Source organism: Tripterygium wilfordii, chromosome 20 (genome assembly GCF_013401445.1).
Source record: "Tripterygium wilfordii isolate XIE 37 chromosome 20, ASM1340144v1, whole genome shotgun sequence".
Classification (NCBI taxonomy): domain Eukaryota; kingdom Viridiplantae; phylum Streptophyta; class Magnoliopsida; order Celastrales; family Celastraceae; genus Tripterygium; species Tripterygium wilfordii.
In genome coordinates, this window is record NC_052251.1 from 9,742,922 (window position 1) to 9,756,551 (window position 13,630).

Genomic DNA, 13,630 nt, shown 5'->3' on the forward strand with positions numbered 1-13,630 from the left:
GGTACAATTCTCGTACATTATCATCTAATGGTTTGGGAGGTGTGCCACATCACTTCACACTTTTGTGTTTTCTCAACCATACTTATTTTTCACCTTTGGATGAGAATGGTAGACTTCGGGGGAATTCTAGACTCGTCCGTTTCTAATAGCTTTCGTAAGCCATATTAACCACGCCACTAGTTATCCTATCAAATTAACCTAACCTCTTATCATCTTTATCTCTAGCTACTCCATTTCTATATATATATATATATATATATATATATATATATATATATATATATATATTGTACCAGTTGTGAAGTACTTAGTAGAAGGATGAGTAACAATGATCAAGCTGATCACACTCAAGGTGACCCCTTAAGTTTGACAGGATCATATAATGATGCTACTGGTGCTCCTGCTGCAAAATCAAACCCTAATCTTTTGGCTCCACCACCAGCTTCTTATTCTAAAGTGCCGGAAGGTAAGGAAGTTGGTGACCTGATGACACAGGAGCCGACGACTGAGTCCCCGGTGTACGGCGACCATAACTATAACAGTACTAAGGTAGCAAAGTTCCTTCATCCTTGTGCTTTTGAAAACACAAAATGATGGAGACCTTAATTCCACTTCTACTTTCTGAGCATATGTAGCTAGATAGTGTGCATGTTCACAAGGACTACATATATGTTTGCTTTGTCATTTGGTGTTCTTAAATAAAAACAGACGGCGCCCGGGTTCGATCCCTGCCGTTAATTCGAGTAGCACGACTGATCTGGAGCATGTATAGCAACATGCATCTCATAAAAAAAACCATGGTGAGGTTTACAGAAGGTTTGTCTCAAAATCAAAGGAATGCAAATTCAAACTGCTAATCAACTAAAATTGAATATCATCACAACTTGTAAAAGCTCAAACTCTTAACACTCCACACTAATCAGCTAAAAATAGAAATACCACAACAGAAGAGCCTAGTAGTAAGCTAAATATCATACATATGCAGATGCATCCCCTGCATATTTTCCACTCCGTCATGAGGATAACTAGGCCCAATTCATTCACATTTTCCTGTTCCAATTGAACACTTTCCTTTTTTGATTATTCTCAGAGGAGAAGATTATTCGTTTTACCAAACATATGTGGATCCAACCATGATCTATTGAGTGTTTCTGCACCTCCTCAGCAGGTATAATCCAAATAGATGTGATAATGAAAGCTATGTGGTTTACCCTTTATATTATTCCGCAGCACGAGTTGGAACGGCTGGTTGTTGCTGAGTGATGCAATGGATATTTCCACCAGCTAAAACAATCTCCCTTGCACCTTCAACTCTTACCACCTGAGACAAATGGCCGTTTATTAGTCTCGTTCAGTGGCGGAGCCAAATTAATAGAGGGGTGTTAAAGCTGACAAAATTAAAATCAACTTTATTCCGGATTACCTACTATTTAAGATGAATTTCAACAAGCTTATTTCTATTCATATTTGCTACTTTAATAGAGGGGTGTTTCTGCTATTATCTTGTAGTTCTTTGACAATAATCTACCACCCCAACCTCAAACTAAGTTTAGTGAAAACTAACTACAAAGCAAGATTTTTAAGCTACATCAGTAGTAATGAATTTGCTGAAATCATTCAAAAACTGAAATACACATCACTGCACACAAAGTTTCTACAAAAAATTTAGCTCTCTTACTTTGTGATCCGGAAAGGTTTGCGACAGGACACGAACAGCTTCATCATCCCACTTTCGGTCCCCAAATTCTGGTGTGATGATTCCTCCATTGGCAGTGTAAAAGTTTACGTAGGAAGCAGCAAGTCTTGTTCCTGGAGGTCTGGGTTTAGCATTGCCATCCTGTTGTACAAAAGTAGATAACAGTATAACACATACTTGATGGACCACAAAATATATAACTCCTATTGTTGCACAAAAAGCAGATACGTTGACGGTTGGGGGTTCATTTGTGAGTTTAGGTCTACGAACGTTCATCAAGATGTTGCAAGTAGGGATTTGTAAACCCACATCCAACAAAGCCATGTTCTCATGCCTTTGTCTTGCCATGGTTCATGCAATGCTACAACTCAAGCATTTTGGGAAAAAGGTTTGTCTAATAAGAAGACAGAGAGAACTATCAATAGGAGAGATGTGATATCCAAAAAGGGGTTAGCGAAAGAAATTGCAATGACATTGAAGGCATAAATGAGTCGGAATGCCAGAAAGCAGTAGTGAACCAGCCCGATACTCAATGATTTCCATTCCAAGGCTGAGGTTGTATTTTCGAAACCATTGACAATCTATCAGAAATTAAGCTAGCTTTTGTCTGAATACTAGCCAGAGTTGGAACTGTTCCATGAAAACTAAAAATATGGGCAATAAAATCCTTACTTGATTAATTCCATTAGCTTCTTCATCTGTCATATAAAGTGGCCCAGGTACGTGGAGTTTAATTATTTCTAATTTCCTACCACGGGCATCAGTGGTATTTGAGAGAATAGAAAAGGCTTCAGCTGATCGTTCAAACTGTGGATCTGTTTCATCGTCAGTCCAAGACAACAAAACCACACCAGGTTTTGCGAAACAGCACATATTGTCAATATGACCATTAGTATCCTCATCACCTGCGAAACACCAAATGAATAACTTTTAAGTATTACAAAATGAGAGGACCTTATGCTATCCATTGATCTACTCACCCAAAAGGTTGACATTACTTCCAGATTTTTTTTTTGATGAAAACTTACTTCAGGAGTTGTATTAAGAAAAAACATCAACAAAATTTAAGATTTTCTACAGAAGAGTATTTATAAAAAATGCAAAATATATTGCAATCGCACATTCAGTGACAATTCATTTTGCACAACATTACTTGACTAGGTGCAAAAAATAGTCACTGGAAATGCTTCAGAACAAGTGTGAATTCAATTAAGTGTGGCGTTGATATGAACATTTAATTAATCAATGCCGGAGTCACTGAGCACATCAGATGGATGTTAATCCCAAAGCTTGAAAATTATGCTTATATAACATATAGGCGTACCTTAGAAATTAAGGCCAAAAAATTAGTACTATGTTGTATGAAAATAATAGAAAGAAAAAAGAAAACAGTAACAAAACAAAATTTTCATTGGTGTCTCATATGAATCCAAATAACATTGTTATATTTGTTGGACAAGTGGACCTCTAGAAAATAAATAAACTACATTAACGAAAGGAAAAGATTACCCTGAGCAAATAATGCCTTAATCGCCAAAAGTTACGTACCATATAATCCATGAGGCAACCAAATAATCTTGCTGACTCCAAGATATGCTTTAAGTTCATCCTCTATTTGTTCCTTAGTCATATGGGGGTTTCGATTTTTGTTCAAGAGGCACTCCTCAGTGGTGAGACAAGTCCCTATGAAAGGACAGAAACAATTAAGAAATGAAGAAGATGTCAATTATCTTTCCAGAGCCAAATGTATGGAAATTTGCATGAATTCTGGTTTTGTGCAAGGTGACAATCAGCATAGTTTATGAGGCAGTCTTCAGAAACTATGTTGTCAACACTTTGGGTATTGGAATGAGTCAAGGATGGACCCTTATACACTTGCAAGGGCCTTGAATATAGCAAAATCCGCATCTTTTATCTAACAATTTTATCCTGGACCACAGTGGACCCTATCAAGTAATTCTCCAACCCAGAATCAAAGGAATCCCTTAATGACCTCATAAGATGTCCATTTATTACTATAAATTGGTAAGTGGAAATAACACGGATTGTTACCTTCTCCATCGACGTGGATGCTTCCACCTTCAAGAATCATAGAATGTGGAAACCTTGGAAGCTTCTCAATTCCCAGAATCTATCAGAAAACAGGTAGTAAAGACTCAACTGCTAGTAATTGTAAGCAAGGAGGTTAACAGATATATAAATGAGTAAATGAAAAAAAAAAAGTCATATTGCAACCTATTTGGATAGTTTACCTTCCTCGTCACGAGAAGGTCAAGACTCCAATCTTCATAGCAACCATCATCAACCCCTAAAATCCCAACATCAGGTGATCAATTGCTTATGGAGAAGGCACGACATAAACAAGATTATAAGTTCAGTGACCATATCACCACATAACCATAGTCAATCAGTTCTGGAGATTCTTGATTTACGAAATTAAAGTGGGGTATAGGTCCCTTTCCTTAGGCACCAACAAAAACATAGACAGTGAAATTTTCATAACACCAGCAATTCATCAGAATGCTATACTCATTAACTCTTAATAACCACTAATTCACTCACCTCTGATTGCCACTTAGTATAAGTTCTCAGAAGCTAATCGCCATTTGAAGGGAAAAGGGAATGAAAAACTACTAGTGAGCATACTAGCTGGGTTATCAAATATCGTCGTACACTTCCAATCAGGCAAGATATTTATCATGTTACACACAATATTCCATGCAGCATTATGAGCATCGGGGAATCATATGTACGCACCAAAACATTTGAGTGCAGATATTATGTACTACTGAACCATATAACAAGTGTAGGACTTTTCACCATGCCATCGATGTGATAGTTTAATCGTACAATGCTAGTAAACACCTCCAAATACCATGCGATATACATGAAACTTTGATGTGTTGAAAGCTTACCTCCCCAGCTATTAAAGTTCCAATCAATTCCAGCAACCTTTGGCTCCAACGCGCCAGAATTTGATTTACATTTAGCAATGACAAACTATTGGATATAGAAACAGCAGAAAAATGCATCCTTTTTAATGTTGAGGTAAGTAAGCAAGTAAGTAACTCAACACATGAATAACTCCATATTACAATAGATTTTTAACAAAGAATAAGAAAAACTCACGGTTGGCCCACAATCACGAAACCAAGAGTCGTTCATACTCATTTCAATAACCCTTATATGATCTGGTAGCTGACTTCGTGCATTTTCCCACTAGACATGAAACAAGATAAACTTTTGAACTCCATCAAACAGACAATATCCAAAACAATTCCCCAGACCAATGTGTTTCAGCTTTAAATTCGACTAACTAACCTCAGCGGGACTAGCACAGACAGTCACAGGTTCAAACTTTGAGATTGCAGCTGCTACCTTGACAAATGCACTTTGACCAGGCACTGCATTGTCTCTCCAGTTATCCGGACGCTCCTGTGATGCAAAATGTATTTTAGTTACCAGTGAAAGGAAAATATTTGATTGAGTAAAAACAAAGTAAGAGAAATCCCAAATTCTTTCTTTCAAAAGAACAAAGAAAAAAAAGAGAGCATATAATTGCATTATTAACACCCAGAAAATATACATGAAAAGCATCAAACACATGGAAGGCACAGTAATTTAAGTAGACATGGAAAATCAGGACATAAGGCACAGAAAGTATTTGATTGAATGGAAAAACAGAATAAAGGAGCCGAATTCCCAAATTCCCAACCAAAAGGCATAAAAAATAATCAAAAAGCAAATATATTTGCAATCCAGCCAAAGCAAATATCAAAATCATGAACAAAAACCAGAAGTTACACAGCACCCGCCAACAATATATTTCTTGTTACAAATACATATCAAACAACAAAAGAATGAATCGATCTATAGTAAACTGTTTATCTACTTACAGGCCAACCCATCCAACACTGTGAATGGGGTTCCCACTCTGCAGGCATATAGAACCCATGTTCAGCTGGCGTTCCTTTCATTTCCACCATTGTTATCTCTTCCTCTGCTTTTCTCTTCCTCCCCTTCTCCCACACATACAGAGCAGGAAACCCGTCTTAGACTTCGACCCAAAAGTGGCACATGTAGTTGGAATCTTGCACTTTGGTGGGTGGGTGGCGGCGGCACGAGGCTTTTGTTTCGACACTGCAGTTCTGATTTAGTACGAGCGTTCACAGCAGAATTGTTCGTAATCTGCAGTGGTTGCTGACGAATGACAGCCAATTTCATTAAACGTCGCGGAAAAGGACAAAAGGTCTCAATTTATTTAAAGAAAACATTTAAGAGGAAAGAATTAGAACACACCCAATAAATAGATATGAAAAAAAATTATTTTAAAAAATTAAGAAAAAATTTATCTTCAAATTTCAAGAAAAAAATGTTAATAATTTAAGGATGTAAAGTATAGATTACATATTGTTTATGACTACAAAAATTACCGATATAATTGAACCGATTGATAACTGAACCAATCGATCGATTATTTCCCGTAAAGTGCATATTACATACTCCTTATGGTGGTACAAAAATTACCGATATAATCGAACCAATCGGCTAGTTATTTTCAAATTTTTTTTACATATTTATTTAAAGAACCGATCGACAATTGAAATAACCGAAATAATTGACAAATCGATCGGTTAAATTCATTTCAAAAATTAAAAAAACAAATTGACGTTTTCCATCCCTAATACTCCTCCTTTCAATTTATTATATTTGGAGATAGGATCAAGATAATCATTTTAACCTGTAAAATATTTTTTTAAAAAATAAAAAATGATAAGAACTCATTATTTTAATTGTTAGATCATGTTTTCAATTGTTAGAAATGAAAGAAAAATGCTATATGCTACACACTATACATCCAACATCTCAGATTTGTTATGTATATTTTTATTTGAATTATTTTTTCAAAAAAATCACCGAATTCATAATTTTGCATACTTATTACTTGTTATTTTTATGAAAATTTTAAAATTATTTTCTATGTTTTTTGAAATATTTTGGAAAATTTGTTTCTCATTATAATCGAATTTTGGACAAACATAAATCTAATCCAACAAATTATCAACTGAATCATCTGTCGTTGATAATTATTTTCTTTGTTAAAATGGGCTAATTGGACACCTAACTAATTGGAGGATCCGAATCATTGGAGACAATTTCTTATTATCTATACATAGATAAATAAAAAAAATAATTACTTAATAATATTATTCTCCATGTAAGATAAGTTGGATAACTAAAATTCATGGAAAAGAACACCCAAATGTTCTACCTTTTCTGTTGTTTTTCTCGAATCGAGTTATTCGTTTGCCTTCGCCAAATCAGTACAATCAGTACACCCCTGTTCGTATTTGTAACCCAATATCATCCATCTACGTGCCCTCTTTTCTTTGTAAAAAATAAAAATCACAAGAATCTTGACATGCCACAGCCAAAAAAATAAAGGTACCCCATAAAATTTTACTATTTCTCTTGAAGGGCAGAGATTCCCTGTAGCAGAGAACAAATAGAGAGGGAAGAAAACATCAAGAAATAAGGTATTCGTAATGGGTTTTCTTGTGATCATACCACTGTCAAAAAAATTATGCATACGTGCCCTTTCTTTTTCAGTTACGTACTAGAGATTTCGTGGTCTGGAAACTGGGTTTTGGTTGTTTGGCTTTGATATTATTGAATTTGTTTCAGTGGAAAATGAATTGGCTACTTCTGAGAGGGTTATTACTGACAATGTGTGATTTGTTTGGCTTCCCATTATACCTTGATGTTCTCTCTAGCTTATCAACTCTATTGTAATCAAGATGGGGCTTTTTCTTAGTTATTTTCTTCTGTCATAAAGATTATGTCTTGATTGAATTTGTTTACGGATATGTTCTATGTTCTTATGTTATCTTCGACATGGGCAATTTCTTTGAACCAAAACTATTTTCTTGTTTGCTCCCCCTCCTCTTTTTGATAAAACTTACTTTTCTTGAACCGGTTTGCTCAATTACAATGCCATTTTGATGTCATTACATCATTGTAGTTATCTGATGTTTTGAGAAACTTTCTTGGTATTGTTACTGCCATGGGGCTATCACGAAGAGGAATTGGCAACATGTCCGGAAAATGATATTGGGGTGATTCCTCTTCTGAAATGATTGCTGCAGTAATGAAATGGAAAGAAGAGGGTTGACCTTGCTAAACCTAGTGGTTTCATGCACCATGCAATGTTCTTTAACAAGAGGACTGACAGGAAGTGTTAGCCATGATTTGGAGAACACCATTCTCTTGAATTTTGGGCAGATGAACCCTTGAGATGTGGTTTTAATTTTACCTGATCTGTGGTATCTTGTGATTGTGTCGGTCTTCGGGTTTAAAGGCTTCTGTAGGTGAACATTTTGACGTGCCCCGCCTTGTTTACCACCTTGTAGCTTTCATCATTTATTGAAAAACGAACTGAAATTCCTCCTGCAAGTAATTGACACCTGTTTACGTAATCAGTTACCCTAATGATGTTCAGTGATATTGTTTTATTTTCATTTCCCTCCTTAATTTGCATATATGATAGTTATGTACTGTCTAACGGCTAAAGTCCGCAAATGTGTTTTCTTTTTGATTGCCATCTTGTAGCGCTTGCTTCAGCAGATAGAGCAACTATACTTCAATTTAAATGGCTCAGGACAATACTACTGGTATTGTGTCTCCTCGGAGACGTTCTGAACTCTTGCGAGACCAGGTCCAGCTAGTTAAGAGAAAGGACTCTGATCGCTATGAGATTGTTCCAATTGAAGATCCACTGTCATTTGAGAAAGGTTTCTTTATAGTGATTCGTGCATGCCAGTTGCTGGCTCAAAAGAATGATGGTTTAATATTAGTTGGTGTAGCGGGTCCATCTGGAGCTGGAAAGACTGTGTTCACTGATAAGGTGCTCAACTTTATGCCCAGCGTTGCTGTCATAACAATGGACAACTACAATGATTCTAGTCGTATTGTTGATGGCAACTTTGATGGTAAACTCTCAAGTTCATTTCCTCTTAACTAGGATTCAGTTTTGCTCTCCAATCGGTCACTGAAATTTGTCCTCCCCATAGTTTTAACAGTAGTCCTGTCTACAAATTTTGGTGAATTGTTGGTTTTTTGAAGTTTGTATGGTTCATTTGTTCATAGAGGAGAATGCTTGTCAGTACTCTAATTGTAATCCGCTTTGAACAGACCCACGGCTGACTGATTATGACACGCTGCTCGAAAATATACATGGCTTAAAATCAGGAAAACCTGGTCAGGTTCCAATATATGACTTCAAGACCAGCTCTCGGACCGGTTACAGGTTATATTTCTCTCTTGTCTATTATGTCATGAATGTCCTTTTCCTTGGGCTTTTGCCTCTCTTATTCCATCTGCATGTAGGTGCGTGATAGAAAATTAGTGCACAAAATTTTTCTTTTCACTGCTTATTGATAAACAATTGTGATTAGAAAAGCCAGGCATACTTCTAGAGTTGAGTTCATTTTCTATGCCAGTGGTGTATTCTGAATCTGATTGTACTCAAGATTTAATATTTGGATATTGATGATCTGCTCATTACATGGGAGTTGAGCTAAGTCATGATGCTATTAGAAAAACAATCCTATCTTGGTTGGCATCATTTTACTGTTGTAGGATGCTCACGGTACTGCACTAACGACTGTGCACAACAGCACATTGAATATTGTTTCCTTTCCTGTTTGTGGGTCATATTAATATTGTTTATGTACATACCTTAGGGGTTTTACAGGGAAATTCATGCCATGTAGTTTAGTATAGGGTGTCATCCATTTGCGAATTCTTGTTACTAGGATTCAATCATTTGAGAACCTACTTACAGAGTTTTCTCGATGTATTTTCCGGAAGTTTGGTTAATTATAAACCTCTGATATTTCTTCCTATTTGTATGCCAAGACCCTGCTAGCTTGAGGCTTATGATTTATGATTCAGTTTGCCTAGCCATTTGGTGCTATCTGTTTATCCAAACTCTCCAAATCTTAACCCTGAATAAAGTCTTTAAATATCTGCCCTTGTCATCATACATGAAAATAATTTTTTATTTATGGAAATGTTTATAATAGCAATTTGAATCATGCTTCTTACAGAACCATCGAAGTTCCCTGCTCTCGCATTGTGATTATTGAAGGGATAGGGATCTATGCCTTAAGCGAAAGATTGCGGCCTTTGCTAGATCTTCGTGTATCTGTGACTGGTGGAGTTCACTTTGACCTTGTCAAAAGAGTTCTACGAGACATTCAACGAGCTGGTCAGGAGCCTGAAGAAATTATCCATCAAATCTCTGAAACGGTTTTTGTGCTTATCCCATTTTAGATTTTTTCTATGGGTTTTCTGATTGAGTTGCCTAATGAAGCATTTCTCAATGTGTTTCCTATGTAATGCAGGTATACCCTATGTACAAGGCTTTCATTGAGCCCGATCTCCAGACAGCACATATCAAAATCATCAACAAATTTAATCCCTTCAGTGGATTTCAGAACCCAACTTATATTTTAAAGGTAGACTTCCTTTATTCATTTTATATTAAGATTTATGATTATGATGTTGACTGCTGAGTGCTTGATATAATTGTAGTCATCAAAACCAGTAACGGAAGACCAAATTAAGGCCGTTATATCCAAAGAACACACAGAAGGGACAGAGGAAACGTACGACATATATCTTCTGCCACCTGGTGAAGACCCTGAAGCTTGTCAATCATATCTGAGGATGAGGAACAGGGATGGCAAATACAGACTAATGTTTGAGGTTAGAGAGCATAAGCCTCTTCAACCAATCCCTGTGCTTATAAAGCCAAATTTGGTCTCTACTATAATTATTAGCGTTATATAGTATTTTTGTCATGTCTTCATGTAGTATAATGTCCGCGGAAATGTTTGTCATTTATATGCTCTTTTACCAACTAAAAGAAAAAAGACGATCTCAGTTTCAGTTTGTTTACATTCAGTTGCTCATTATAAGGAGAAACACTTTACCATTTAGATGTCTCTTGTTTCTATTTTCTTCAACATCTACAAGTTAGTTCTTTAATCAATTGGATTTCATCTCTCTTTCTTCTTTCTTGTTAATGTCGGCGATCATGTGTTCGTCCATATTGACAAACTGTGTTGGTGCATTGTAACTTCATATATTTGATACCCTGACCAATTGTGCTTTTGATCTTAGGAGTGGGTTACAGATGATCCATTTATAATATCACCAAGGATAACTTTTGAAGTTAGTGTGCGCCTTCTTGGAGGGCTGATGGCTTTGGGATATACAATTGCAAGTATCCTGAAAAGAAGCAGTCATATCTTCACTGATTGGTTAGAACAACTAAATCGTCAATATGTTCAGGTATGTATCGCTTGCTTCATTTATGAGATTCTTTGGGGGTTGATTACAGAAAATTTTTATCTCGTTTTGTTGCACTCTTTCTTGGTAGTTTTGTGTCTCATCATTGAATGCTTCTATTTTTGAAGAGTCGTTGGGGGTGTTTCTCTATCAGGCTAAGCCATTGATTATTTTGTGTTTTCCCAAGTTGGAAATTACTGTAAATGCAACTTCCTTAATGAGCTTTACCAGAAGTGCTGTTTTGCAGACACCATCTAGTTGATAGTTGTGATGCTACCACGCTGCTGGTTAGTGTAAGCTCATCCGAACACGTGCAAAAGTGTCCTGGATACGAGAGAATCAGCTGGATGGATTTGTTTTGAGAACTATCAATGGTTGGTTAAGTTTGCTAGTAAACATTTGGGAAATTTAAACTTTGTAGCTACCTCTAAACTTTTACCTGTGTAATGACTTCTAGTTACTTCTTTTAAGTTGCTGAAAAATCCCCATCTCCTCCATTTCTTCTGCACTCGGCTGTGGAAATTCCTCTTGCCTGCAAATTTTGGTTTAGAAAAGCAATTTTGGTTTAGAAAAGCAAGTTGATCTTTTCTAATTTTGAATGTAGGTGCAAGGGAAAGACCGTTTGGATGTTGAACATGTAGCTGAGCAGCTGAGTCTTGATGGTTCATATGTTCCGTGCACTTACATAGAACAAATACAGCTTGAGAAGCTTGTCAATGATGTTATGGTAAGCGTTTGTTAACTTACAACAACGCAATTACCAGAGTTGAAGGTTGTCCTGATACAATAAATCCACAGGCATTGCCAGATGATTTGAAGACAAAGCTTAGTATTGATGACGATATGGTTTCAAGCCCCAAAGAAGCCCTTTCTCGTGCCTCCGCAGATAGGAGAAATAAGTATCTCAGCCGGTACTCTCAATTTCTAGTTCTTGACTTTCCAATTCATTTTTCATCTTATGAGACTTTTGATTGTCAAGAGAAAAAGAAGAAAGAAACTAATGGAGTTAAATGTTTTTGTTACAACCTACACCATGGTTTGTAAACTACAAATCAGCCTCACCCTGATTTACTATCTCCAAACTTTGTTGTGGTGATGGTCTTATGCTCTGGGTTGAATGATGACAGTCTCTCCACATATTACGTGGGGTAAGGTTTGCATACATCCTGTCTCTCTTCTACCCCGTCCATTGCGGGAGCCTTGTGCACAAGAATTGTTTACGTTTTAGGCTGGTTGAATGGTTGCATAATTTTCTAATTGATGCCTTTTTTAAAAAAAATTACACTTTTGACCTAAGTGGTCCAGTGATAAACTGATAAGAGTTATAGCCTATAGGGTGCAACTCTGAGGTCACATATTCAATTCCTGGAAACAATCTCTTCACGTATTATGTGGGGGGTAAAGTTTGCGTATCCAACCTCGCTCACTGTGAGAGTCTTGTGCACAAATGTTGTTTACCTACTGTTTTGATCTAAATAAACTTTCTAAGGCTTGGGAGACGAGTTTGGATATTACATTAAGCAATTGGTTCCTTATACAATGTTCTATTTATATTGGCATTTGGCAGTAGCATCTCACTTTCAAATCAACGAGAAAAGAATATTTCAAAGCTTGCAAGACTTGCTGTGAACAATCGAGGGTTTGATGGAAGAGCACCTGAATCTCCTGCCCCGCCTGCAAGCCAGGTGAGGGTATTATACATCTAAACTTTGCACATGATTGCTTGCTAGCAGTGTATGGCGTGCTTTGTCCATCAACAAGCAAGACTTGCCAGGCTGATAATCAAGAAAATGAAGAGAGTATTATATATTTGTTTGTGAGTGTATGTATGCATTTATGTACATATCTACTGTAAGTTGTTCATTTGTTCTCTCAGACCCTTAATGGTATCATACTGGAGGATGGTTTTCACCGGTGCGAGTTTTTGGATTATTTCAGGGAGTCATTACTCAACTCTCTGAACAACTTACCACATTGAGTGACAGGATGGATGAGTTCACGTCACACATCGAAGAGATAACTTCCAAGTTTTCTGCCAGGAGCATTTCAGCTACTAGCCAGCAAAACTTAGCTTTACCCGCTGAAACCTGTAATGGATCAGGACCGACTTCTCTTTTCGTCGCTGGTTTAAACAATGGTTCACTGATGCCCCGCTCGACGTCCTCTTCGCAACTGGCAAGGGAGCCTCCTCTGATGGAAGAGGTACCACAACAACTATGCCTACATTGATTAATCTAGTTGTCTACATGATGATGTTCCCTGTTGAAGATGGATTCAGTTTATTTTGCACTCATTGTCTCATTGTCTGATAACTGAAACCATTTTTTCTTGGGAGCAGATTCTCCTGATTAGTCGGGGACAACGGCAAATCATACATCAACTAGATACCTTCAGTAATCTGTTGAATGAATATGTGGGAGAAAGGACTAGCCAAGACAGAACTGTTTCAATCAGTATCCCACTGCCAATTGTTCTTACTGTTGCTGCTGGTGGGTTAGGAATGCTATTGTTTCGGGCATTCATGTCCCCAAAGTGATCAACCTGATCATCACCTCGGCTTCTGCACATGTTCATAGTAGA

At 36.9% G+C, this 13,630-nt stretch overlaps 2 protein-coding genes across 4 annotated transcripts; one reads left to right on the top strand and one right to left on the bottom strand.

Annotated features, from left to right (window-relative positions):
- Positions 1 to 835: 835 nt before the first annotated feature.
- LOC119987535 (agmatine deiminase) lies at positions 836 to 5,896 on the bottom strand. The gene is made up of 10 exons (XM_038832467.1): positions 5,593 to 5,896; positions 5,018 to 5,131; positions 4,826 to 4,915; positions 4,612 to 4,696; positions 3,949 to 4,004; positions 3,749 to 3,827; positions 3,245 to 3,379; positions 2,369 to 2,601; positions 1,679 to 1,837; positions 836 to 1,321 (listed from the first exon to the last, which is right to left on the bottom strand). Exons 1-10 carry the CDS (start codon positions 5,680 to 5,682, stop codon positions 1,220 to 1,222), a joined length of 1,143 nt encoding a protein of 380 aa, XP_038688395.1. The 5' UTR covers positions 5,683 to 5,896; the 3' UTR covers positions 836 to 1,219.
- A 1,184-nt stretch (positions 5,897 to 7,080) lies between these two features.
- On the top strand, positions 7,081 to 13,609 carry LOC119987292 (inorganic pyrophosphatase TTM1-like). Of its 3 annotated transcripts, none has more exons than XM_038832161.1 (12): positions 7,081 to 7,233; positions 8,306 to 8,685; positions 8,888 to 9,002; positions 9,805 to 10,006; positions 10,102 to 10,215; positions 10,292 to 10,465; positions 10,883 to 11,053; positions 11,655 to 11,777; positions 11,849 to 11,961; positions 12,618 to 12,735; positions 12,989 to 13,252; positions 13,389 to 13,609. In XM_038832161.1, the coding sequence occupies exons 2-12, from the start codon at positions 8,346 to 8,348 to the stop codon at positions 13,584 to 13,586; spliced, it is 1,932 nt and encodes a 643-aa protein (XP_038688089.1). In that variant the 5' UTR covers positions 7,081 to 7,233; positions 8,306 to 8,345; the 3' UTR covers positions 13,587 to 13,609. The 3 variants fall into 3 exon arrangements, 2 of the variants coding, with proteins under 2 accessions (XP_038688089.1, XP_038688090.1); XM_038832162.1 differs by having other exon boundaries at positions 12,621 to 12,735; XR_005465427.1 differs by lacking the exon at positions 13,389 to 13,609 and having other exon boundaries at positions 12,618 to 12,872; positions 12,989 to 13,128.
- Positions 13,610 to 13,630: the final 21 nt, after the last annotated feature.